Source organism: Drosophila virilis, chromosome 5 (genome assembly GCF_030788295.1).
Source record: "Drosophila virilis strain 15010-1051.87 chromosome 5, Dvir_AGI_RSII-ME, whole genome shotgun sequence".
In the NCBI taxonomy this organism is placed as follows: domain Eukaryota; kingdom Metazoa; phylum Arthropoda; class Insecta; order Diptera; family Drosophilidae; genus Drosophila; species Drosophila virilis.
Window position 1 is genome coordinate 17,167,847 of NC_091547.1, and position 27,845 is coordinate 17,195,691.

The following is a 27,845-nucleotide window of genomic DNA, read 5'->3' on the forward strand; positions in this document are numbered from 1 at the left end:
TTGTTGTCAACATTGCCATTTCTCAGTTCTCCAATTCAAGTTTGTTGTTGCTTTTTATTGGCATCCAGCGCAAAATGTCTACAGATTAATTTGGTGGGCTGTGGTGAACGACTGAGCTGAGCTGGCACAGCCGCATCGGTTTTGCTTAAAGCACAACAGAAAATGGATATGCATTTTGCCAGGGTTTAGAATTAAAGCGACAACAAAAACGGAATTTTCGTACTGCGCCTACAGTGCGACTAAGTGCACAGCAGCCGGAGGACATGGAGCAGACAACATGGACCACTAATTGCATTTGGTGTTTTTGGTAGAAGCTTTTACGCATTTTGTGGCGCGTTGACCAGTTGTACCTGTCATTAGGCGCAGCCAGTCCAAAACGTTTACAGCCAAACAGTCAAACCAATAATATAGCAATCAACAGCAAATGGGCAACAGCAGCAGCAGCAGCAGCAGCGGCAATGGAAACTGGGGAAAATGATAGCTAGCCAGGGCCAGGGATAAACTCACCACATTCGCTAGTCTCATCAGAGCCATCCTTGCAGTCCGGTTCGGAATCGCATTTCCAGCGCATTGGTATGCAAGAGCCATCGTTGCATGTGAAATACGAGGGCAAACAGGGACCTGAACAGAAAATGAGAATGTTAAAACTATCGCATCAACTTGCATGAACATTAAATAAAGTCACACGAGACAGTTGTAAGCATAGCATCAGAATTTACAAAACCCACACGAAATATTTTCACAATGCAGTTAGAACACAGAAGTAAATCAAGAGTATACAATTCTAAAATGTCAACCTCAATTGTTGCCATTATTTAAAGTTAACGAACGCAAGTTCAACAAAAAGAAAAATGCCTATAGATATATAAAACTGATTAATATATAAGATTGACTGACCGATGGGTGATCAGTGCACATCAGAAACCACAATTACTAGAGAGATTAAGTTTTCTAAGTGCACGGTCATAATATTTGGACATGTGTATTTGTGTATATGTATGTTTTACAAAACACATTTATATACAATTTTTAATATCGCCCTACTATGCAGGTTTCTCGTTTTATTAACAAGATGTGCTGCAAATCTATTAAACTTAATCTATGCTTCTACTTTCATCATAATTTATGCTATTTTCTTCCACTCTCCATCTGACGTGATTTGACTCATCTTTCTTTCTTTCCTTCTTCTGCTCTTATTCTATTCCGCTCACTTTTTAACTTAAGTGAACACATGTAAAGGTCTGCTTGCGTATGTATGTACACAGACCTGGACAAGGATTGTATCCTTTATTCCCCTAGTTTCCATAGCAACGCAAATGCTAATCAATAGGCTGAAAACTAATTGGACTTGAATTGCTTAAAATTTATTTAAGGACTTCAATTATTTATGAAAGGTTACTTGAGCAATATACGTACGAAAACGTTATGCTTTTATTAGACATTTTACCTGTAGAAATGCATAACATGCATACAGCTGCATTTTGTGACGATAACTCGCAACTGCAATCCATTAGGCATAACTTATTGAGGAACTTAATATATGCGCTTGATTACACAACTATTTATTGCCATACGCACTTCGTGCTTGCTATTTTGTGATTATACACAAGTTCTTGCAAATATGTATATGAGCAGGCCTTGTGCGAGCAAATTTATCTAGAGTCGGGCGAGTGTTAGATACAAATGTATCTACTAGCTACTCCCAAATACAAATTTCATATTTATGCAGTTTGTAGCCAGTTGTGCCCAGTAGCTGTCGCCTTTTGTACGTGCCCACAATTAAAATTAACATAAAGAGCAGCAGCAACAAAAGTTTCTTAGTGGTTCTTGTTGTTGTTGTTGTTTGTTTGTGGCAGCAACTGGCGACGATGCTGCCAACGTTCGTGTACGTGACTTTGAAACATTGCATCATTAGTTTAGCTCGGTTGTGGCTTGGCCTGGCCTGGCCTGGCCTGTACGTCTGGTAAACAATAAAAACTAATTTAAATTTGCTTAACGCATAAATAAAAGGTGTCAAAATGTTGCGGGCTTCCTGATAACTTTTCCTACAGCTTGCCATTGCTGATAAGCTGCTGTTGCAAGCGGGCCTACTTTCGTTCAGCGTGTGGGGGGAGAGGAGGACAAACAAACTTGGCTAAGCCAAACACATACACACAGTGGCAACTGTTGACACAGCCGCCGGCAGTCAAGCGGCAAAACTCCCATAAAAAGCCGATGAAACAGCAACCAGAGCAACATATAGATTCCAACATGTCTTTTAAGTACCTCACACTTTGCACTCTTGTGCTGCTGATCAGCATTGGCGCTACCTGGGCGGAGCGTTCGAAGACCCTACAGCCTCGACCGGTAGAGCAGCTGAGGCAAAGCAAGGATCTGCGCTACCAAAATAATGAGCTATACAGCCTAGACGACGAGGATGGTGATGATATTGTCGAAGATGAGCTGGATGCGGCTGAAGATGAGGCTGCACAGCTGGAGCAAGACAAGAATGACCTGGATCAGTTGAATGATGCCAGCGTGGATGAGCTAACCAAGCTTATTGATGGTTTGGAGGCCATGGAACAGATCGAATCGCGCGCTGCAAATAATCGGGCCGGCAAGCGTTCCAATACACGCCGCAACAGAAGTGGCTCAAACAAGGTCAATAGACGTAATGGCAATAGGCGCAAGGGTAATAGACGCCACAATAGGCGCGGCAACTCCTATCGCGGCGGCAACAAGCGCAACCGCAACAGCAGAAGGCGGAAAAATGGCGCACAGCGGGTGAATCGTGGCGATATCTAACGTTTCCACTAATATTTTGCTAAAAAGTGCATATCATTTTTTAAATCCCGAAATAATAAACTAATAAAGAACTTATTTTACTTAGCCTATGAAATTTTAATATACAATTTTTGTTACCGTTAAGAACGTTTTATACAAGTTTGAAAACTCCTCTTAAAGTCTTGCATGCTGTGTACATAAGAATTTACTATTTATGGCTATCCAGCTTTTACGATTTGAGATATTATATGTTTTTAAACTGACTAAATAAGTAAAGTAATATTACATAATTTATTGTCCACATCGCAATAATACTACAGCATGCTAACACAATAAGCATTACCGGGTGCATCCAAATATCGCACGCTCTCTGAATTCAAGTTATTGTAGCACACTTTTTGGGGCAACGGTTTCCCACGCTCGCCGCATAGATGGCGCTTTTATTTTCATTGTTATTAACGCACCCGTAAACTTTTATGGGTGTTTCTGTTGTTATTTTGCTTTCGGTTTTGGTTTTGTGTGCATGTGCTGCAGGTAACAGTAAAAAAAAAAAATTATGAAAAAATATATAACATCATAAATTCTGTGCTTTTGTGCGCAATGCATGTTATTCTTATTGTTGTTTAATATCTGTGCTTCCCATAATTTATGAATATTGCAATTATATTCAGCGACTTGGCGCCATTCGGAATTTGTTTTTCGCCAATTTGATTTACTTTTCGAGGCTTGAATGCGTTTTATTCCTGGGTTCACACAACAAAGGTCAACCTATCTAGCATATTAACAAACATTTGGCCACATTAAATAATGCTTGCCTTAGTTTTACCTACCAATAGTACTCGCTTCTTAGTCCAGTCAGCAGTCAAATGCGGTCTTTGTGCTCTGAATACTTAAACTTGTCCCTGCCCTTGCGAGATGCACTCAATTTCAGTTTATTTTACTTTCAGCTCATCTTTTGCAGTTGTCTGGCAGTTGAGTTCGTTTACCCACCCAGCCCTTTTGTAAGTATGTGTGGGTGTGTTTGAGATTCCAATAACGATTTCTCCGCAATTTCAACAAATTTCCGCAATAACTTCACCTTTTGTACAAGTAACTAAATAAGTGTATCTTATGTTCATGATTTCTTGTTACACAGGAAAATGTATTCGTTTGGACATGAACATTTAAAATGTATGAAACAGTAAACTTTCCAAGATCTCGAAATCCGCCTCTTGTGTCCCACTGAAATATCTTGCATATTGAGAATATTCATATGTACGTCAGCTACACAAAAGTAATACACTATGAGCATATAAAATATCCATTAATTTGTAGAAATCTATATTGAAACTATATGAAACAACAATTGACATTAGGGGGTTTCTATTGTGGCTTTTATCGAAATCGATGAAAATTAATGTATCAGCAACCGTTTTCACCAAGTATGCGTGTGGTTTTGAACCAGGAATTCTTCAATTGATATTTTTGGTTTTGCTTGACTTAAGGCTACATTTATTTGTTTATGCACTGTAATAGCTTGCTTTTGCCTAATTAAAACGCGTGTAAGTATATTAAACACCCGTTTCGAGGAGAAATTGATATGAAGAACACATTTACTGGCCATTGTTTGCTTTCTACCTGTAGCCAATTTTCATCTCTCGTCCGGCTGCTGTTGGCATTTGGTCAGCAGCGCTGTGGGTGAGCATGCGGGTGTCTGGGCGTCTCCATTGGGAAATGCTGGATGGTCTGTGCGCTGGATAGCCGTGTGTTCGCTCTTGCCACTGACATTTGCCAAATCAAATAGAAATTTTAATTGACTCTTGCTGCTGCTACGTGCCATACCAGTATAAATATTTGTATGTGTGTGTGCGTGTGTGTGTGTGGGTTTGTATGCCATTTTAATTTGATACGCTTTTGGCTGGCTGTCACATTGTCGCCAAGTGTTTTCTCGTATACGACATCCTATTACTTGTTATTTTCTCTGCCCTCCCTTTTTTTTATTTGTGCTTTGATGTAACTTTTGCGTGGCATGAAACAAACACAAACTTTTGCCTAAGCTGCGCATCGCTTGTTTTCCATCCACACCCGACACCGAAAGCGGGTTAAGCGCCTTTGGGCACGACTCCGGGAGTCGCGCATTTGCATCTGCCGCTGCCACTGTTGCGAATTATGTGGGCCCACGGAAACTGGCACTGTCAGGAGGCGCACAGAATCACAACCAGAACAGTGCCGGTTGGGGTCGACACTGTTTGTTGTTTGTCAACAACTTGGCACGTTTTTTGGGTCAAAAAGATGCGCCAGTGTGCGTCTACCGCACTTCGTTTCTTTGCCATCCACAAACCACCCCCCCCCCCCTTCCCCATCGCTGCACTTTTTAACATAGTTTTTCACTTAATTAGCGCGCTGAGTGACGCGTTGACAGTTAACGGTACGTGCGCCCGTTGCATATGCCACGTTTTTTTTTTTTTTGCATTTGCCTCAAATTACAGCAGTCTGTGATTTTTTGCAAAAATGGAAAATAATAAAGCGAAAAACTTGAAAATATATAATGGAAGTGTATTGTGTAATAAGGTAACTCTAGGGACGAATATTTCAACCTCACAGCTCAAAAGATACCTTATTTACTCTTTAATAAAAAAGAAGAAATATAACATTACTTTTGATTAAGCGTGTACTTGATGTTATGGCAAGAATTTTAACGGGCATTGAAGAAGTGCGCCGTGCAATATTTTCCCCTTGTGCCACCATTTGCAGCTAAGTGCTGTTTTTTCTGAAAAATGGTTGCCCGGTTGCACCGCACACTTTAATGACCCACCGCTCGGTAAATTCGCACAGCATTTTTGCAGTTTTCACAGCAAATTTTACGATCCTTTTTTAATGAGTGCCGTTAAAATCGAAACTATAAATGTGCGAAAGGAATTTTTATACGCAAACCTGGTGCAATGGAAATTATAGCCAGGCAGGAATTTCAGGCATTGCAATGCGAGCACACGCGAAACGCTCGGTTGGAAATGCATTTTAGCGCATATCTGCAATACCAACATCACGGGAGGCTTAACGACTAAAGAAACAATTCACCGAACAAGTGCCCTTCTATATACCTTGTATCAAATGGATTTAGTCATTGGATATGTTGTTACCGCCGTCTGCTCCAAAATGTTAATCATGTATTGTTCACAAGCAGCCCGACATAAGACATGGCATATACCATATTAACTCCAAATTTCTATTTTACTGCACATTAGTGGATAAGATCTAATGGCTTAAATGCAGACACAGATGGTCATCGATAAATCCACTCTTCTTTCACCTTATCTAATATACATGTATATTATATATAGAATCTGAGATATTTACTTCTGTCTCATACATGCGTTTGTTAAATTTGATTGCAAATGTGTATTAGTTTTATTTAAATGTACCAGATGTACGATACGATAAAGAGAGCCAAAAATATTTCATTAACAATCAGGAAGAGGCATGCTCTAACACATTTTTTATCAGCTTCACCATTTGGGAAAATATTTCTTTTAATTTATTTTTTCTGATATATTAAAATATAATATCTTGTTCCTTTCAATTTGATTTCAAGAACATTTTATGTTTAGACACAGACCCGTTCGACCCATATACCCATTGCGCTGTTGTGCAGGGTACGACATCAGCTGACTTAACCGCGTGTACAAATATGGCGACTTCCGTTGGCGTTTTAACTTCCTTGCACTGTGGCTACAGTTTTCATTTAAATTGACGGTCACCACGTTCTTAGTCTCTTTCTCTTTCCCTCTGGATACGGCTGCTCTTTTCAGTCACTCTATGTGTATAATTTAATGCACTGACGTGCGCATAATGAGCGTGATTGACATAAATGTACTTTAAATGCACGCGGGACCGGGCGGTCAGCAGTATTTCTCTGACTGACGGCCATCCAGCCAGAAATGTACACAGCCCGACAGAAGCTGGACCTGTTAGGGATTGGCATCATAGCAACGGGTCTAGGGCAAGTGCAGGGAACGGGGTACATAGGACTAGCCAAAGAGGCACAGTCGTTTCCGGCATTTGCTTGTTTGCTAGCCACGTTGCCGTTTGGCGTGCCCGGCTTGTTGTCAGGCCGTATGTTTTTGTGCACTTTAATCGAGTTTATTACGTGCCTTTGGCAAAAGGGGCGAGGGGCAAAGGTCGGGGCGCGGGTGTGAGTTGGCTGCTGGGTGCCACTCGAAAAAAACTTAATCACTTTAAAACTCTCGCCACAAAAGTTGCTGCGCTTTTTGTTGATTAATTTTAATTGTTTTAATACACAACAAGCCGCAGCAGGCCAGCAATATGTAAAAAAAAAATAAAAACAAAGTTGTTAAATGTTGTTTTTTTTTTAAGCATTATTTGCAGTTTTTGTAAAAGGTCGTGACTGAAAATATTTTGGCCAGGACCTACATATTTAAGTGAACACAGAGGGAAAAGGACGCCACGGGACTAATCGGTTAAATTTCCCATGGGTAGGGATGAATTGTACACTTTTAAAATTTTTTAAAATAAATATTGTTGTTTAAGACCTTTTATTCATAAAAGCTGTCTAGAAATAGTGTTTACACTAACTTATCAGAGGATATCGTTGGAAATATTGCCCTGGGATATATGTGGATATTTTGAATAGGTTTTAGGATATTTGAAAATCTGTTAAAAGTAAATCATCAAAGGGCTCAGGAGACCGACACGCCTTTTTCATCTTGTTAATAAATAACCCAAATACTTTGTCATTGTTATCGCTGACATACATTCTAATCAATAATCATGAAAATTCTACATCCTATATAAAAATACGTGTTAACTTAAAAAAAAAATAAAAACAATATTTCTTAAGACATTCATTTCTGTGCAGGATGATGAGCTGATTCGATTTAGACATGTCCGTCTGTTTCTCTCAATTGGCCTACCGATCTAGGAAACTATAAAGCTAAGAACTCTTAATTCGAAATGTTAATACTCGTGATCACACGCTGAACTTAACGAAGGTTGGTGTTCTTTTCAATAATACATTTGACAAAGTGAAGCTCAGCGTGGGCTTCAGGATATCTTTCTATCAATAAATATTTAGCACAATTAATTTATGTTGTGTTATTCTTCTAGTTTATTTACAACTTTAAAGCAGAAGAACAATAATTTTATAAAAAAAGTAATTGAATTGTTACAATCAAAAGCTTTGATGGAACAACAACCTATATGCCGGTCTTGAAAGCAGTGAAAAGCTGTTAAATCAATTGGCTTGAGTAGTCGTTGCCGAGTATAAAAAATATTATGGTTCTATTATGTTTTAATGTTCCCTTGCGAAACTTTGCGTAGCCCTTCAACTTGACAACAGACGCACACACACACGCACCCACATTCGGTCCTCAAAATGGAGATGTTCTTTGCACGTTGGATGGGCCATAAAAAGTTGCAGCATCATCAGAGCTTGTTGTTTTTTTACTTTTTTTTTTTTTTTGCTTTAGCTTAATGTTTGCCCCAGTGAAAAAGTTTTTCTATGCATTTCTTGCTTGCAAGTTTATGGCAAATATTTAAGTGCGAAGCGAGTTTTTGGTCTGCTTGTTTGCCAAATACGAAAAGTTGCATTAATGACAAGCCATGACGCTCAACACCTTTTGGCTACTTAAACTTTTCGAGCTTGTCCAAGAAATATATTAAATTTTAATAATAGCAATCGGGTGCAGAGGCAACTGACTACTGCATAGAATTATCTCGCATGCCAAGATATTTCCTTCTTGTTATTGTTGCTATTGCTACTGAGATGCTTGCCACTTGACACCAGACGATGGGAGGAGAAAGATGTTACTAGTGCCGCTGCGGCTCCCGCTTCAATAGCCAGGCCAAGAATCCTTAAAAAGCCGTCAGGGCATGCAACTTTAATCTGCATATACTCGTATAAGATGGTGCTGCAAGTTGGGAGAGGAGACCGGCAAACAAAACTTTTATTCACAGCATAATTTTGCCGTCTGCAAACTTTAGCCTTCGTTTGCCGTCGGTTGTTACCGAGTTTTGGTTTGAGTTTTGCCTGTCAATAACTTAAAGCACTTGCTACATTCAGTCCCGCAATCCCAAAGTCCCCCAGACTTGCTTTGCCCGTAGGGCTTCCTGTGAAAATTTCCTTCATAAATGTTTATAAATACAATTTTTAGTCCGTTATCTTTGTTGCTGCTGTTGTTGCAACTGCATTTGCGGCAAGTTTTGACATTTTGCGAGGGTCGCCTTTTAATTATAAAGATGATTTAAATGTTTTTATTAAAAGAACTAAAATTGTCGGTGTTTTTGTTCAAAGTTTAAGCCCGTAGTTCAGCATATGAACATGTATTTCAACATCCGTTAAACCAGGTTTCAGTTGAAATCTTGGTTTTCAAAACCTATTTTCTCAATATTGTTTGTATACACAATATAAGCGCTTATTTTTCTAGAAAAATCAAATATGTTTTAGTGTCCTTAAAAATAGCTGCATTTAATTTAATAGACTGGTTTGGTTAAGTTTCAGATATCTAGGTATATTTCTTTGTTTATTCTTATTTAAATTAAAGACACAACCAAATTTGAGTACGTAACTCGTGAAGTTACCCTTGCTTGTGCTATATCCAACACGATGCGGTCTCATCAATCTTTCTCAGCTGACAATTTTTGTGGCTGTTGCTGCCACATGACTGCGCCGAAACACAAGCAACAAGACTTAAATGCTTTTTGCATTGATTTCAAAAACAGGAACAACGAAAACAAGGAAATAACGTTGATATCTAAGCAGAAAATTCATTTTAGTTGCTTCGTGATGGCTTGAGAGTGCATGTCCGCAATGGGTTGGTGATACTTTTGGAAGGGGCATGTTCTGTCTGTGATTGTCATGTAGTACTACAATGCATTTGCGGCTATGCAAAACATTCAATCGATGATTTTCAGTCAATAGCTCACTTTTTGTTTTCCCAGCCCCGTCTCCTACCACACCTTAAATATAAGCATGTTCCGTGGCTGGCATGCTCAATAAATATCTCATGCAGACGACATATGTCATTATCGAGGGTTTGTCCTCTCGAGTTGAATCGCTTCATTGGCTCGATTTGCTCTTTGTGTTTTGTTATCTGATAAGTTTGAGTCTGTGGTTAACCAGTGCGTATACGCAACGTGTTGGCACAGCTGTCTATGCCACACACCTAAGACATATGTAGTACTAGATAAACTGCATGTGTACATACATGTTCATATTAAGTATACGCCGCATTTGCACACAGTTAGCTGTCAATTAAAGTAGTTCGAGGCTTAGCTGGCAGTCAGACAGACTGTTGCGCACAGAACACAAACGCCCTCTTTTTTTTTCTATCGCTCGTTGGCATCACATTCATTTCCTGCTTCCTAAATGTTGTATATGCGCCCAACTAATCCTCTTTTCAGCTCATTGTTGCCTGACTCAACTTGACTTGGCTTTGGCTTTATCCCAGCGTCTCATAATTCTTGTGGGTCTTTAAGTGGCTTAAATACCAGGGTGAATATCTGGCGCAACTCTTCTGCACACTTAAATGGATTTACATGTCACCCTTTCTGATCGACTTTTGAAATTGTCTTGTCAATCCACAGACCACATCCACCCTCAAGCCCACTCCCCCCCTCTGATATCACCCCATAGCATACTTTTGTGAGCCACAAAAATGCTTCAAATTATTGCGCAATGCGAATGGGGGAGGGGTCTAGGGAATTTGGAGTAAAAAAAAACTTTTGACTCTCGAACGCATATTTTAAGTGCCAAGTTTTGAATTGTGGGCGTCGAGTGTGCCAAAATGTAAGGAAATTGTTGCAGCTACTGCTATTTGCCATTTGCTATTTTCCTGCAACTACTTCAAGCAATAAAACGAGGCAGCAGTCCGGACTCTAGACACCAGACACCAGACAGCACAGACGGCAGTCGGAATTCCAGAGGAAGCAAAAAGAAGAAGCAGCAGCAGCAACAGCGTTCCAAGTAAATAAAAAATTATTGCAAAACTTTGTGCAATAAACGAAAAAGTAAGACATTCTCCAGAGTTGGCGTCGACGTCGGTGGCGAAGCATGAAAAACGCAGTAAAATAGTTACAGCCGCAACAACAACAACAACTACAATAAGAACAACTATTGGAATACTGAAGTATGCCAGTTGTACAGCATTTTTGGGTAGCCTCATACATTGTTGTATAATCAACGAAGGTACCAAACTACCCAGGCACCAGGGCACAACGTCAATAAGCTGCCGTTTGGATTTAAGGCGCAGTTAACCGGCCTTCGCTCTCTGTGACGTGGCAGAGCAGGCCATAAGTTCAACTGCCGGCAGGCAACACTTCCGTTTCCTTTACATTTTACGCACATAGTAACAGCGGCATGGCACGTGACAACAACGCACACCAAAAGCAAAGCAACTTCACAATGGGCCCTAAAAATATATTTGCGGACCTAAACAAATTAGCTGAATTGAAATATGATAGGAAATTGAAAATATTTGTTCCGTTCCAGAGCTTGAGCCATCCACTGCGTTAAAGGGCTGCGTATATGATGGATATATTTCAATATGCTAGATTTTGAAACACGTAAAATTATAGCCAAAACAAGTTAATCAAATATCTATAAAGGATCTTCAGTTTTTAAAAATATTCAATACATCTGTGCTCAGGTTATAGTAGAAGTCATATTTTGATGTATAAAAAGTATAAAATGTGCTAGTAATATTCGATTTGATATAATTCAGCATTTCAGTTTCCATTATTTTAAGCAGAAGAGAATTCTATTGATCGCTTCGAACTGGAAATTAATTATAATTAAAAAATAATAATAATTACAATTATCAAAAATAAACTTTTTGTAACGATATGAATTTATTTGAACTAATAAATGTACTCTCTTTCATAGAGTTATAGTGTCCGCAATGTTTTTCAGATAGCAAAAATATTAATATTTTCTTCACTCTGTGACCGAATCCAGCCCACAGTGCTCTACACTAGCTACTAGCAGCGAAGTTATTAGAAGGCGAAGCTGCTATCAAATCGCCATAAAAGTGAATGCCAAAGCTACGTCGCAATTTAGGTGTACGGTCATGTCCCGTTCAGGCTGAGAGATGTGAAATGTCAGTCAGTTGTCAGTCAGTGCCTGGCTCAATTAGCTCCTAAATGACTGTGGGATGGGGTGGATGGTTCAAATGAAATACACGGAATGGAGAAGAGCGAATAATAGCGTATACGTTGCACTTAACCCTGCCCCCATTTTCATTAGCTAAGTGCCAGCAGACGGGCCACAAATATTCGCCAGTGCTTGAGACTAAATTCAATTAGCACTCGCACAGAACCGATTTTAATTATTTTCATTTTATATAATTCCATTCTTCTTTTATTATATACCCTGTGCTCATCAAAGCTATGAAAGGGTATAATACAAATCTTCATATGTATGTAACAAGTATGTAATCTTAATCAATTCCTTAAACGAGTTTATTTCAAAGTATCTCAAAGATTATAAGAGCTCAACACCAAATTTGTTATGAAGACTCTCGCATGCACAGAAAAAATAGTGTTTAGATAGCTTTACCCGCTCCGCACGAAACCATAAAGCAAGTACTTGTTCGACTTTATTTATCTATGTATATTTTTGAAGGGTATCCCATAGTAGGACCCTCTCGAAACTCTTTTTTTTTGGACTACATTAAGTGCTTTATTGTATTTCAAGTGGCATAAATCACACAAACGCACAACAACTGACACAATGGGATAATTGGATGGAATTGAAATGAGCTGTTTGAAGATTTTATATGCAAGTCCAAATAGAGATGTTCCTCTTGAAACTGCTGGCTGCTGTTTGAAGAGCGCCAGCATCATAAGGGGGCAATGAGCTTTATGTTTTATGTAAGCGCTGAAGCAGATGCTCGAGTAATCACATTCAAATGCAATTGGAATGCGAAATGTGCAGAGTGTACACTCTTTAACAAGTTATGTGGGCATTGAAACATTTATCATAGTTGGCAAACAAATTGTCAACATAACACTGCGCAGACCTTGGGGGCCAGTTGGCATCATTATAAAAATATTACCGCACAGCGAACAAAGAGAGCCAAACCAGGATAGCAGCTGGTATAATGGAAAAACGTGACCACAAGTGGCGCCAAGGCATTGAATAATGACGACTTGAAGCAACGCCAAGCTGGCCAATTGTGGCCCAAAAGTTTTTGGCGCCTCTCAGTAGCGCCACAAAGGATTGAGTCGAGGTGTTTGCCGCTTAGCCATAAAATCGGGCAGGTTTCGGACGGGGGGTTCTGTCAGATACAAAAGCGTTGCAGCGTTTGTGTGGTAAACCGCAGAGTAACCACAGCTGCACTTGACAGGCCACTCACTTGGTAGATTCTGATGCCCCATCTCTTCTGTCTCTCTCCAGCTCTCCCACTGTCTGTCCATCTGTCTGTCTCTATGTATGTTTGTTTGGCCGTCTGCAGACAACACGCAGCAGCTTTAAAGCTCAGCCAACGCTGCTCATTAAAAACAACAGTCAGTTGACTCGTCCACCTGCCTGCCCTGACTTAATATCTCAGCGGAGTTGCTGCTTCTACTACCATGTTTGCTCAGCGCCAGCAGCAGCAGCAGCAGCAGCAGCAGCAGCAACAGCAGAAAAAAGCGCACACAGAATCCACGTAATTGAATCACCCTCGAGAACATATTAAAACCGTCCGAACAGACATCGCGCGCTCGCTTGGAGGAGAGCATTGTCTGACTCTACTGTGGTTTGTCCTTCAAACAAAATGACCGATACCCGGGCTTAACTGTCTCCTTCTTTTGTTTGTTTTAATATATACACTAACCCAAGCATACTTGTTAGTCACGGAGTTGGAAAATGAAATTCTGGAATATCATATCACTTTGAAATCAGATTTAAGTCCTCAGTCATTAGCATAAAAATGAAATATTACTTTATATTCGTACTATTATTATGATTAAGGTCCTGCTGAAAGTCAAACTTTCGTTGTTCATCATTTTTGAATGTCTAGGCGGTATCCAATCCGCACTCGGTTCTTTAATATATATATGCTAAACTCTACTTGAAACGAGATACATGGACAGCGCAGACAGCATACGAGTGTTAAAAAAAAGTTGGTTAGAAAAGTGATGTGTAAAATTTTAGAAAACAAATTTAACCCGAGCAAAGCCGAATAATAGCCACAGTTTATTAGAAAGCATGTGAACTGTAAGTGTATCAATATGTCGGTGCGGATGTGCTTTAAGTTTAGTTCTTGTTCTCTTACTTGTTTTGTAATTCAACAACATGTCGTTTGCCATTGTCGTTGTCCACGTTCTCAACGTAGCTGGCTGCAGCTGAACAGGTTCAGAAAGCCGCAACAAAGCCAAAGAAATCACGTCTGATAAATTTATATATAAATGTATATATATATATACATACATACATATTTAGATGTCTGTTTGTATGTCTATATATGTATGTACTTGCGTCTTGTCTTGATTCCTGCGCTTGGCACTCTTATCATTTGTGCCCAGTGTCTGCACTGTAAACTGTGCGCACTGAATGCAGTGGCAACAGCAGCAGCAGCAGCTGCCTCGCCCTGGACATGTGATGCACTGTGATGTGGGGAGGTGAGCTGGAGGGTGTGGAAAGGAGTGTATAGTATAGCCCAAAGGTTTAGGCACATTAAGCAAACTAGCAACTAGATGCAACGTTCGCTTCTTCGGCTTTGTCATTGCGAAATGCAAGAAATTTGATTCCAGACGCTTGTTAAGCCGTTTGCCCTTGGCTTTTCCTTATGCCAATGCCGTTGCACGTTGCACATTGTACGTTGTACGGTCCCCTTTGCCTTTGATTTTTTGCACGTTTCTCTGCCTGTCGTTGCCGTTGGATAGATCTGGCCCTAGCCTGTTACCTAGCTGGACCGCGTTCTGTGGTTGATTACAGCCGTGTATTGCAATTTTCTTGGCATCGCTTCAATTGCATTTTTTCTTCTCATTTTTGTATTCATTGCAATTGCAAAGCGTTTCCCACATTACGATTTTACCTTTGTTGTATTTCACTTGCAAGTGCAAATGCAAAACTCATCCGGTGCACATTTTGTGCGAAAGGTTCAATGAAGCGCAGCCCTTCTGCAAATCATTGCGGATACAACTTCAGACAGTCATTAGTGCCCAGACAGTTAGTTAATTATGAACGCAACGCAGTTCATCTCTTAAGTAACCCGGGTTCAATCAAAAGACACAAGAAATGTTGCTAAAAATTACTTGTGATATATTTTTGAAGATACTTTTAATATATACTTAAATTTATCGTTTTGCTGGTCGGTTTGCGGAGCTAGTCTTGATTTATTGTTTTTTTAAAAAGGGCTAAGAACAGGTTATATTTATTTTAAAAAGAAAACTCCTTAAGAAAAGCTAACTCTTCATTTTAATCACACTGCAAATAAGACTTGTTTATCTATCGGAAACAGCTAAAATATATATTTATAAAGTTACATCGAATTTTATATTTGGTAGGCCACCCTATGTCTTTATTAAAATTCAAAATTAAATTCAAAATATAGCTTTAAATAACTTTCCTATATTGAATTTAAGGCTCAGTTTTGAAGTTAATAAAAATTTTACATGCAAGTAATTTTACCCCAAGCCCAATTTAATTCGTTATAATAGTTTTATTGGAAATGTTTCAATCATATCTTATTTCGCATTACGCTTGAGTAATTTTAACACTTCCTGTTCTTATTATCTTGACCATATGCTCAGCAACAGCTGACAAGAACAACAACAACAAGCCCAAATCCTTTGGTCATTGCATCAAGCCGCTTAATGCCCTTGCCCCCAGTTCCTCTCCGCGCACCGACAGCTTCTTGTGTTATTTATGAACTTTCAACGAGTTCGCCGCCCCCAAGACACAAGTTTCAACTTACGATAAACGCACATATATACACTTATACACTCACATTCCCATACTCATACTCGTATATCAAATGCCCACACGGACAAATCAACACCTGCCAGGGGGTTAAAACTCTGAACCTGAACTCGGACCCGTGGCCGAACCAGAATCCATACCCACACACACACACACTTACACTCGCACACACACACACCTGAAGCACTCGCTGTAAACTAATCTGCTCAACTAATCTCATTGAAAATCAATCTAAAATAAATCGAACGATTGGACAAACATGCTCTACGTGCCGGACAAACCTGTGACTGCTCACATTATAATGTGATTTCAGCTGTAAATGTGCAATAATTTATTCAAATTCCCAAAAGTGTTGTGCGCTGCCAATACCTTTATCCCCCCCAGTCCCACTGTATTTCAGCAGATAGCACATGCTATTAATATTTACGCACTCAACACAAACACACACACAAACACTTGGATTTGTATCTATATCTTTTGGGCCAAGCCATTAACTTTTGAGCAGTCGTTTCTTTTTGGCCTGCAGTCGTTTTTAACTCACATCAGACTGCGTGGGTTGCTTTTGGGTCTTATGGAACTTTGAAAGTCGTTAACCGGCAGCAACAGAACCGTCCCCGGCTTCCCAGCCGCTTTGGCTATCAATTGAGAAACTAGTTTAGACCGATTTCTTGGCCGCCGTTTACCTGCCTCGTTGAGCATCCAACCAAAAAAAAGTAAATAAATAAATAAATAAAATGCAGACCATTGAAAACTGTAACACAAATGTCGAGTGACAAGTTTTATGCCCCTCCAAATGCATATTAAGAATTCGGCACATTGGGTGTGACATTTAATTTGGCTACTGAACTGGGCTTACCAAAAAGTTGATCAAAGTATAATCTAAATAAAGCAACAAAAAAACAGGCCACCCCTGACACGACGAAGTTTGAATACCCTTATATAATAACTGTTGTAATGCTGAGGGTCTAGTTGAGTCTAATAGGAACAGCAGATAGTGAAACATACTGGTCAAGAATATATGTATATACTTTATAGGATTAGAGACATTTGCTACGCAGTTCATGAAATATTATAAGACCCCCTATAAAAATTGGAAGATATGCACAGTCTTATAGCTATTTATTTTCTATTGAATTTGGGGCACTTGAGGAATTTTTCGGGTAAACATAAACAACGAGCACAGGAACAAAGCCATTCACTGTTCTTGGTAAGCATTTTGTGATTGGTATTTCTTGGGCTATTTGTTTCGATGAGCTCAAATTAACCTTGACAGATTAGATGGAAACGATAGTCGGCCCATGGGCTCAATGTTTTGCAATGTTTACAAGCAAATGTTTTTCTTTGCTTATAACCTGCAGCTGAAAACAGCAATAGAGTTTGCTCTGCTACAGAGTTTAGATATAAAACCATTTAAGGAGGAGTTTAATAAGCGCAAGTTGTAAACCCAGAAAAGGGCGTATTTTAGTCTTGTTTAATTAACAATGTGTAAATAACCTAATATATAAATGACTCGAACTCTCTCTTCAGAAGTTTCCATCGGTATCTTTGAGTCGTACATCACTCTTGATTTATACGAAACTATTTTCTAGAACAACACGCAACCTCTGGCCCACTGATTGACTTGCCTCTGGGGTTGTTTTTCATGCCTTGCCTTTTGATTATAAGCGTTTAATTGGCATCACGATTCTGGGTTGACTTTAGTCATTTATACTGCAGTTTTATGAGCTTTAAGCACGTTCGTTCACGGAAAGTTTATGACGCATGTAAATTGGGTCTAGCCGTTGCGGTAAATCGAGTCTCCGCCTAATTTGTGCGTCATTTTGGGGATTATGTTTTGCTTTACTTCCAATATTTGATTTATTTGTTTTTGTTTTTCTGCCAATGCTCACGTAATTATGACGTTTTAATGCCAAGTGGCTTATGTTGAAAATGGCATAGCAAAAGTATAATAATACTTTTTATAAAATGAGAAAAAATTTGCCTTTCCATTTCTTTTTCATATAAAAGTTCTTTCACGTATAATTACAATTATTTTCGCTGTATAAGCGATGCAGGACATCTTCTAGTCGGTCAATCTCGACTAGATCGCTCTTAATTGTTTTTTAGGTTTTTACTTTCCCTTTTCTTTATTTAATTTTAACTTCCAAAGTTGTTATTCGTTATTATTGTTTTTTTTTTTTTTTTGTTATACATAAATGGTAATCTAATTTTCTTGTTTAATCTGTCATTTTTTCTTTATTTTTATTGATGTTTCTTAAACTTTTGCAAATCAATCCATTTTAACAATTTTGATATTTTTTTCTTACACTTGTTCTTGTCTGTGCTGTTTACCCATTTGTGTTTACTTAATTTCTGTTTAGTTACTCTATTTATTAATATTTAAATCATAAAATGATGTTTAACTTATTGTAAGCCGCATAAAATATTAGGAAAATAAAAAATAATTGGAAATAAATCATTCTAATCAACTGAGTTAATTTTAAATTGCCTTTACTCGCAGTTATTAAGAGGCAAACATACTCATGCTTATAACATTTCCCCGCTTTGAACAAAAATCTCATAAATATTTATGTAGCAATTTGAGCTCATTGTAGCACCCCACATGGCCCACATATGACACATGGTAATGTCTATATTCCCCACTCGGCTGCTTATTGTCTCCCTCTTTATTTTGTTGCACCAGTTGCGACCTTCTTATCTTATGCTTATAACAAACTTGGAAGCATCGATTTCATATTGAATCGATTTCTGTTCCATTGATGGTTTACCGCGTGCATAACTTTAGCCAGGAATGCGGCACAGCTGTGGAAAATTCTTGATGTTATTCAAAGTTCGATACCTTTCAAAAACATAAACATCAATGGGAACAACAGCTGGCAATAGGGAACACACTTGAGCCGCTCAGCTCGTCGCACATCAAAAAACACAATCAATGAATAAAGCTCGGTAGCTACTTTTCATTTGGCCAGTTGCTGCCATCGGGGTTTGCGGCTGAGCAGCTTCACGAGGCTTTACCCGATGCGCACTCTTCAAAAATCTATTCAATATGCACTCGGTCCACTCAATTATGGGTGCTTGCCGCGAGTCTCAATTGAGCTCGAGCTTGTGGCAAACAAATATATGCAACAAACAAAATTGTTGCCTGTGCTCAATATTGCTTTTATTTAATTGACGTTGTTTTTTAGCGTTTTTGTTGTTGCTTTTGCCGCATTCATTTGTTTATTGCTAGAAAATTGAGCATCTTGAAGATTTGCAGCTTGAGGGATTTTTGCGTTTACCGAATGATTTAGCAGCATTTGACAGGCACCCGGTGTGGGGCTATTAAACTGCCAAAGTGTTCCATCACTCAACAGAGGCAACAACAGCAACAAAAACAACATTTTAATGGCAACAACAACAGTCCTGTGGAAATGCTTTTATTTTTATTTATTTTTTTTGTTGACTTTGACCCTCTGTTTACTTATTCCTCAAATTACGGTTAAATTGTTTTTACGCAGCTTTGCTAGCGTAACTAAACAAAGATTTATAAAAAATAACTTTGACGAATTTTCGTCTCTAGACAAATCCAGAAAAAAATGTTTCCCGAGGATAAGTATTAAATTCGGTCAAAATGGGATGTGGCGTAGAAAATCTTGAAATGCCAACAGAGCAATACCCTATAAAATAAGTAACAGTTGACGAGCATAATTAATATTATGCCCTTATGTGCCTTTATTTATTTTTGTTTCATCAAAGCACATTACTTTAAGTTCATGTTAATCATGAAATTTAAACGTTATATAAATGATATAAGTAGATTAATGCATCAGCAGTTTCAGGAATACTTAGAATACTTTCGTGTATGTCGTAAGAATTGTATTCAGTTTCTTGTTAATGTGAAAATTACATTTTAAATATTTTAATATATATTAAACATTATTTCTTTCAATAATAATTATTCAAATTTCGCAATATCCCGTAAAGTTATATGCAAAATTTATATATTCAACATACTGTGCACAAAAAAAAGATATGTATATTTCCACTTTTCTATTTATCTTTTCTCATTTTTCATAGAAGAAATTTACTTACGTTCGAGAAATGTTTATGAATGAATAAGCACTCCACATTTCGCATCATATCTAAGTAACTCGAGCAACTCTGGCGCACTGTTACAGCAACTACAATTTTAGCACATCATTTACTGAAACAGTTTTCAAAGTACGACCGCCGCATCACAAGCACATCTGACACCGCCCGCTTCCTTCCTGCCCCTTCAACCTTCTGTCCAATTGCCAGGCCTGTTCCATGCTGTACACAGCCGCATTGTCTGGGCTGCCATCAATAATTTATGCATTCAACCATCAATCACTTTGTGCTGCTTAACGTTAAGAGAACTGTGAACTGAGTGCTGAGAATGGCTCGTAGTCGCCGCCGTCGTCGTCATAGAAGCAAAACAAACCCAAGTCCATTGGTCCACAGTCCGCAAGAAGCAAAGGCAAACCCAACTAAAATCAGTGAACTGTGGATGCGCAAAGAGTCTGCCAGGCGGCGGCACAGGCGTAAATTGGTTCGCATTGGGGGATTTCGACAGTGCCTGCTGAAAGAGCAGAGCAGACCAAACCAGACCCCGCCAGACCATGCAAGACCCGACCGAGTAACTGAGCCAAGTAGACATTTCATTTCAATTGCCAGGCGCTGCGAAAATAATACGCCAAACTTTGAGGCACCGACCAGAGGAACGCAAGACGGATAAACCCACTGACGCACTGGGCGCATATTTTATGTATTTCACTTCATTATACACTTGCCGGGGATATTAAGACTTTCTCATCCGACCTGGCATAATGCACAGAGAGGAAGCCCCAGCACAAAGTGCATACATGTATATTAGAGCTGAAAATATAGATATAATATGATCTGCTTGTTCGCTCGTTAATTATGCATGCTTTTTGCAGTAGGATATCAAATTAATCCACATATGCAGCTACCACAAGCTACGTTCAAATTACCTATGTAAAGATGTTAAAGCGCTAGCTGGATAGTTTTGCTTGCAGTATGAAACGGATTAAATATTATTTATTTCTTAAATTCAATCTAACTATAATTCAATTTAAAAAAAAAAATGTAAATACATACTAGACTCCACTCTTGTTGAAGTACACTACATGCATATAGAATAGCATCCATAGGGATAATCGGCAATAAATGAATAAAATTGTCTTAAAAACACCTAAAACATTTTGACAAAACTTGGGATTTACTAATTTTATGCTTTACGCTCTACAAATCAGTATTTTCGAGGTTCGTAATTCTTCTACCATATCTGAAAATCATATCAAATTGAACTATTTCATTATACGACTCCTATAGAAGCAGTCGCTAGAAAATTCAGTGTTTACATAAAAGCCCTTCTGTGTCATAGGTTCACAAGTGTATTGAATCTTCGGGGCAACGAAAAAAGTCGTTCTTACTTGTTTTACTTATTTTTGGATACTTGGCTCGATTTCTCAGTACCAACTACAAAGTTCTGAGTGCCGTTTTCGCTGATGCGGCAATTTGCCTGATGCTCGGTGTTGTTGTTGCTGCAATTATTATTGTTGGCAAAGAAAAAGTAACTTTTTCCTCGTGGCCTTGTGTAAATTTGTAAAATTGCTTCCTTATTTCATTTGGCAAATAAATTGAAAGCCGGCATATGCCATGTGAATAAGTGTGAGCGCCAATTTTTGAAGGCCATTCGCTGCGGCAGTTGATGCAAATGTCTTTTGCGAATTTGATTTATGCGCGTGCCGTACAAATTGATTTGCAATTGCCAGGCGTCGACTCATAAACACATACAATATCGTCGGTTGTCATGACAGACCGGAACCGAAAGCTAAGACCATGGGGAAAACACTGGTAACCGCTGGAGTTAGCGAGAGAAACGGAAGAAATGAGTTTAGAGCTATGTGAGAGGTGCGTAGAAGTACCCTAGCGCAGCTATGCAAATGTGCCCGTTGAGGCGATATCAATGTGGGTCCCTGAACCAAGTTCCAGTACCAAGTTTCTAATACTTTTGTGAGAGCCAAACAAGATGACGGCAAAGTTCACGCCCGCTGTGTAACCAAAGCAACAACAATACCAGCATTAACACAGAGCGAAAACAACAAAACACCATTTAAATTAGATTGAGTTTCTTTTCGTGTATTACTTTGTTGTAGCCTCGGGAGTTTTCCATGTTTACCAAGTCTTTTGGGTTGCTTCATTTACATATGTACTTAACACGTGTCGTTTTTTCTTGTATTATTTATTTAATTTCATTTTTTTTCTTCGTACCCCACTGATATGGCAAAAAGAAGCGTCTGAAGCAATTAGTTAATGAGAACCATCGCAAATGTTTCAAGCCAAATGCAAATACACAGCCAAATACAAACACAAATTTTTGGCTAGCTGCTGGATTCTGGAACCCGATTGAGATACGCGGTCTGGGCACCCGGTTAAGGTATTTATAAGACTGTTGAAGACACTCGCTGCGCTCTTAATCAAATTACAGCTCTAATTAATTTCAATTGTTGCGAAGCCGGTTCCAGGCACTAAATATACTTTATCCAAAAGTGAGACGATGGGCGCAGTTCGGCCAAAAGCAAAACAAAACACACAGCCTTGATGTAGCTTATTAATAATAATGTGATAAATATTTTTGGTAAATTGTTAATTATATTTAACTTTACCAAGTGGAAGATCGACCAAACCAGCATTATATAAATATATTTGCATTTAAGAATCACAATCCTGCTTTGTCACAGAATTCTTAGACTCCGACTCAGCGCGCTTTAGGAAAGAACTCAGCTATTATGGTTTGGTCTCAGTTTGTTACATTTAATAAATGCTTATAATAAATTTCTGAATATGTGTATATATTTACCGTCTTAGTTCGCGCTCTGTTAAGATTTTGCTTAATTTTCGGTCGTTTTTATTCCACTGTTCGGACATTAAGCAACGCCAGTCGCAAGTTCATTACAAACAATTGATTTGGCAGAACGGCGTAAAACTTGGCACAGGTAAGACAGAAGACGGGGCGCCAAGAAGGGGAGACGGCCAACAAGCAAATCGCAGACGCAGACGAATGGGGGCGTCGACGTCAGACGTCGTCGTGACGCCAACTCTCAGGGCAACCACATCGACGTCGTTGTCGACGTCAGCGTCTGCCCATGACCAGCGCAATGTGGTTGCAACTCTAGACAAAAAAGCCAAGTCAGCAAATGTGGCTACCTAACCAAACCAGAGAGCGCAGCAGCAGGAGAGGCAACAGTTCTGACAGGCTGACTGGCTTGTGGGTGTTGCGGTGGCTGCAATAGCTGCCGTGGGGCATTAATAATGAAAATATGCAGGCTGCTGCTGCTGTTGGTGCTGCTGATTGAAAATGAAAGGCAGAGCCAGCCAGGCAGCCAAGTCAGGCTGACGGAGGCCGAAGGGTAGCCAAGGTACATGGGAAATCTTTTGAAAAAGGATTAACATTAAAATGTGTTTGTGTGCATGAAAAGTTGGGCTACTGGTTTGAGTAATGTGCGCACATAATGAGTAACAAAGCGCGCTAATGAAGTACTCAAGCTTCAGGCAATGTTCAACAGCCAACTCCAAGAGTTCTCCGTTCATAATGTTGCGCCAAAGTTTCATGCCAAAACTGGGCGGCGCCCGTGGACATGAGGCACTGTCACAGGACAAAGAAACCTAAAGCCAACACAGCTCAGCATTACTTTTAAATAAGCATAAACCAGCAAGACGGGCCAATTGCCAAAACGGAAGCGGAACAGACGCAAAAAAAAAAAAGCCAAACAGACAAAGATTGAAGCACGCCGTAAACAAAACGAACCATGCCGTGATGGTCGAATGTATCGAAGGAGGCCACGGAATAGAAAATGCAATTTTTGTATAAATCGCCGCTATCTGAAATCAATATTTGCTGAGTATACATTCATATATGTCCCAGCTGTTAACATATCACATATAAAGTACTCTGAAAAGAAGTGAAAATGCTAGCTACACGCAGATGTTCGACTAAAATATACTCTGCATCCTAGTTTTTCTTTTTAAACGAATTTGGATTTAAAAAAATACAAGCTTTCATAAGCGGGACACGCTAACCTAGCAAAAAAAAAAAAAAAAAATTAAATAAAATTTAAAATTTGATGGCGTAGCGATTATAAACAATATTTTTTTTGCTTAACTCATAAATGAATTTCTCAAATGAATCTGTTTTTTGGAACGTACAGACTATGAAAAGGGTATAATGATTTTGTGTATAATATTTTAAAGCGAGCGCGATCACTGTCGACATTATCTTTAACATGAGGAATATGCATATATTCCGTAATGAAAGGGTCGAGTTGTTTAAATTGTTAAGTCTTGAATAACGAAGCTTGGTTATGTACATTACAAAATGTGTACACAAGGTTAGATATAATCTTATATCTTTCCTTTAATTTTGCGAATAGTTACTGTCAAATCTGGCAGCTGTTAAGCTCATGCAAATGAACATGAATGGACAGCTATTCATATCCAAAGCGTTTCATTATTCTATTCTATTCTATACATAAATCAGAACAGCCTAAACTGAATTATGAATACACATAGTTACACTTAAAATCGTAATATAAAATGCTACAGCTAATCCCATGTTGAGTTTGTTGATTATATGATCATTTAAGCTACAACTTTGGCGCTGATTTGATTTACTTGTGAAGCTCACAGATGTGTTTATATGTTATTTGTATAGTTATGTCTGGTTGACTGACTGCTCATAGCACTTAAGCTGATTTGATTTGCGCATTTGTTGTTATTGTTACGAACACACACACACACACACACACACGTGCACACAAGCATCCAGAAGCAAACATTCGTCGTAGCTGCTATTTCCAATGGTCCCGCGGCGTCTGTGGCGTATACGTAATTTGTTAAATAAAACGCAAGCTTGCGGTTATTTTGCTTTCTGCTGTCGTTAACTTTGTCTGCCATTGGGCCGATGCTATTGTAGCAATAATAACAATAGCAATAATAATAATAATAGCAACAATATGCGATGGCAAATAAATTTAATGTGCGGAAATTTAGCGCTCAATTAAGCCACACATTTTTTGGTTGATTATATCGACGCTGGGTGTGTGAGAAATCTCCACGATATACTTACATACTTTCATACATACAAAGTACGTTTTGCTTACCTGTAAAAAAAAAAAGAAAGAGAAGTGTGTGAGAATTGGCTTAAACAAAATTATAGCAAATTATTTTTTTAGTTGCATTTAGATTAAATGTGACAAGTTAATCAGAAAACGAAGTGAACGACTTTCAGACTCGCTAAACCAAAAACCATAGAAGTATCGTTTACATTTACAGTTGAATTAAATGCTTACAACATCCCTAGCATATTTTTTCAATCGGTCATAATAAATTATTTATTTTTAATAAATATACTATACCTCTATTTTCTTATGAACCAAAGCTTCTGCTTTGTCAATAACTGATCAAATTTATATCTATAAAAATAAATTGTGGTTTAAAATTGTACTGCTTACGAAATCCTTTTTCTCGGGTTCACTAAAAATGTGTAAAAGCTAAAATTCATTTTTAATCAATGCCATATTATCAACTGTTTGTTCTAGGCCAACTTGCAGCTTGCATCAGCACGGGCCAAGGATGCGAGCGAGAATACAAGTGGAGCGCCACATTGACTAACCTACTGACGACTTAACCCGCACACACATAAATTCTCGAGCGACAGACGTTGTGCTGCTTAGATATGGGCAAGGCAAGATAGAACCAGGCTAATGGCACGGCCCAACCAAGCAACCAATCTTAAGACTCTTCTGGTCTCCGCAAAATTTATTATAAAATTCAATTTTTTTTTCCTTTTTTTTTTTTTGGTTAGCTAAGTGAACTTTTGCCAAAGTGCCGGACAAATCTGTAGGCGGCCAGTAACCTGGACCTGGCAGCGGAAGTGTACGTAAAAAATGTAGATATGTATGCATATAGAAAAAATAAAACCAGGCTAGGTATTTAAATCGCTTTTAATGGAAAAATATGCAAAGCAGCGGCAGCCTACGTAAGCTAGTTGGCTCTGGAGGCTGTTGCAAATCTGTGCGGACTATTGGCCCGTCAAGTTCCGGCAGTAGGATCCCAGGCAGCCGCCCTTCATTAAAATTCCAAACATTTTCACTTTACCAAGACGCGCGCACGGAAATGCTGACACACTTTAAAACAATTTTCTGGCGTTCTTCCCGTTTTGTCTGCGGGGGCGACTACGGCGTTGCCAACACAGGACATATGACAAACTTGACGTAGCATGTCAAAAGATTTCAAGGCAATTTGGCAGTGACAGAGACCAGGACAACCATAGAGAGTGGGAAAGGCGACCGACGTGTGTCTATGCAGTGCAAACAGTGCTGGGAAGTGTAGAAAACTTTGACTATGCTGTCAAGTATGCAATGGTAATTTTCAACACCATACACGCGCGCACACACGCACACACATGCGGTGTTAGACATTTGGTAAAAAGTTTTTCCACAGAACATAAATTGAAATTCGATTGGTACAAGAACATTTCAAATTAGTCAATTTAATGTGTCACTTGTTTGTAGCAGAAGCTCAGTGCTGTAAGCACTTGTTTAGATGCAGGCAGTAAAACTTTTGCGGATGCCGCGCCAAGAACAATTATAAATCTAATCCAATGTAAGACCTTTTATATGTGCACACAGTAAAACGTTATCGAGAGGAATAAAGAGATTGCGATGGATAAAAGAGAAAGATAGACAGAGGAAGACCTGTTGGCTAACTAGTTTAAGCACTTTCGTGGATCGCAGCATCAAAAGGTTGACAATTTTTGCTTTAATAGAGAAAGCATTGAAATCAAGTTTAAGCGAATATTTCTGCAGTAGAGGGATTTAAAATTGACAGCTCTCGACTGAGTTAATGCTATAGAGCAATCTCGTATTTATTTGATGACACATCCCTAATTTTATTCATAGTAGTAATTCAGGAAATGAAACCTTTACGAAAAACGTTTACAAAATAAAATTATTTGAAAATGTAATGCCCTCGTGAGTTGAACTCAACACCAAAATGCTGGAGCATAAATAATAAATCCTATTCATGATATATAGTTCACTTCATAAAATTAAACTAAAGTGCCTCCGGCTTTCTGGCAACTATCATTATATTTTACGCAATAAATTCATATCATATATACAAATGAAAACCACATTTGCTGAAATAGAAATTGATCAGCACATCGAATGGCATATTGGCCACAATTTTCATATGTTATAAATAAATACATTTATATTCCAATTAGCTGGCAACTTTACATGGACCGAAAGCAAATGTAATCTGTACAGTTTACACATTGTAAATAGAATTTTGCAAAATGTTATAATAATTTTACGAATCTAATTGGGAAGCTATTTGCGTGGCGCACTGTTGGGCAGGGGCCAGATTGCTGATAAGCCGTTTACATTTTAAAACTGATTAAATTAACTCCGGCCGAAACAACAAAGCCAACAATCGGAACAACGACATTAACAACAACTACAAGAAGAAAAACATAAGCAGCTTTTAGAACTGCCGAAGTAGCATTAAAAAGTGTTAGAAGTTGGAAAGCGTAGAAGGCGATGGGTAAGTTAAGAGCCGGTAGTCGGAGGAGTGCATATGCTTTGCACTGCACAGGATGGAAACTGGAACAGGGGCAAGAAGAAGCACTGCAAGGACTACACTACTATAAAATTAAGATTAAAAGCTTGCAATGTGTGCGAGCTGTTCTATCTGGCCCCGTTTATTAGTATCTCTCGGTCTCTCTCTCTCTCTCTCTTTCTCTTCTTATCGCAAACATTCTCTCTCTCTGTCTGGCTGTTTATTTGCTGGTGTGTGTATTTAAGGTGAGCGAGTGTACTAGCACTTTACTGTCCATACAGTTGTTTGTTAATGGTTTCCTTCAGATGTAGGAAAACAAACAAGCTGAAGCTGAAGCTGAAAAGCGTTTTCTTTGCCCTCGTGCCAGATTAGTTGCCCGACCGCCACAAAGGACTAGGAAATTAAAAAATTTCTCTAATACACAATGCACAGCACCAGCGTTAAGTGAAACAAAGCAGCGTTTTAATTTACCAAGCATTGCACATTAAAAAAACAACAACAATAGCAACAACTACAAAACAGAAGCATCCACACAAGC

The 27,845-nt window shown here is 38.8% G+C and overlaps 2 protein-coding genes across 3 annotated transcripts in view; one reads left to right on the forward strand and one right to left on the reverse strand.

Annotated features, from left to right (window-relative positions):
* The window catches only part of LRP1 (LDL receptor protein 1), a 62,434-nt gene that overhangs the window by 19,583 nt on the left and 15,006 nt on the right, over window positions 1–27,845 (reverse strand). Inside the window, exon 2 of one of the 2 annotated variants that reach the window (XM_002049586.4) lies at window positions 508–621. The exons of the other annotated variant lie outside the window; for it this stretch is intronic. Coding sequence (XP_002049622.2) covers window positions 508–621 — 114 coding nt within the window. The remainder of the gene's footprint in view (window positions 1–507; window positions 622–27,845) is intronic. 2 annotated transcript variants of the gene reach the window in all.
* On the forward strand, window positions 2,232–2,947 carry LOC26530922 (eukaryotic translation initiation factor 3 subunit C). Its single transcript, XM_015174778.3, has one exon. It carries the CDS (start codon window positions 2,251–2,253, stop codon window positions 2,782–2,784), a length of 534 nt encoding a protein of 177 aa, XP_015030264.3. The 5' UTR covers window positions 2,232–2,250; the 3' UTR covers window positions 2,785–2,947.

What these genes read in the sequence shown, in the direction of transcription:
- LOC26530922 (XM_015174778.3), top strand. Translation starts at nt 2,251, where the DNA reads ATGTCTTTTAAGTACCTCACACTTTGCACTCTTGTGCTGCTGATCAGC.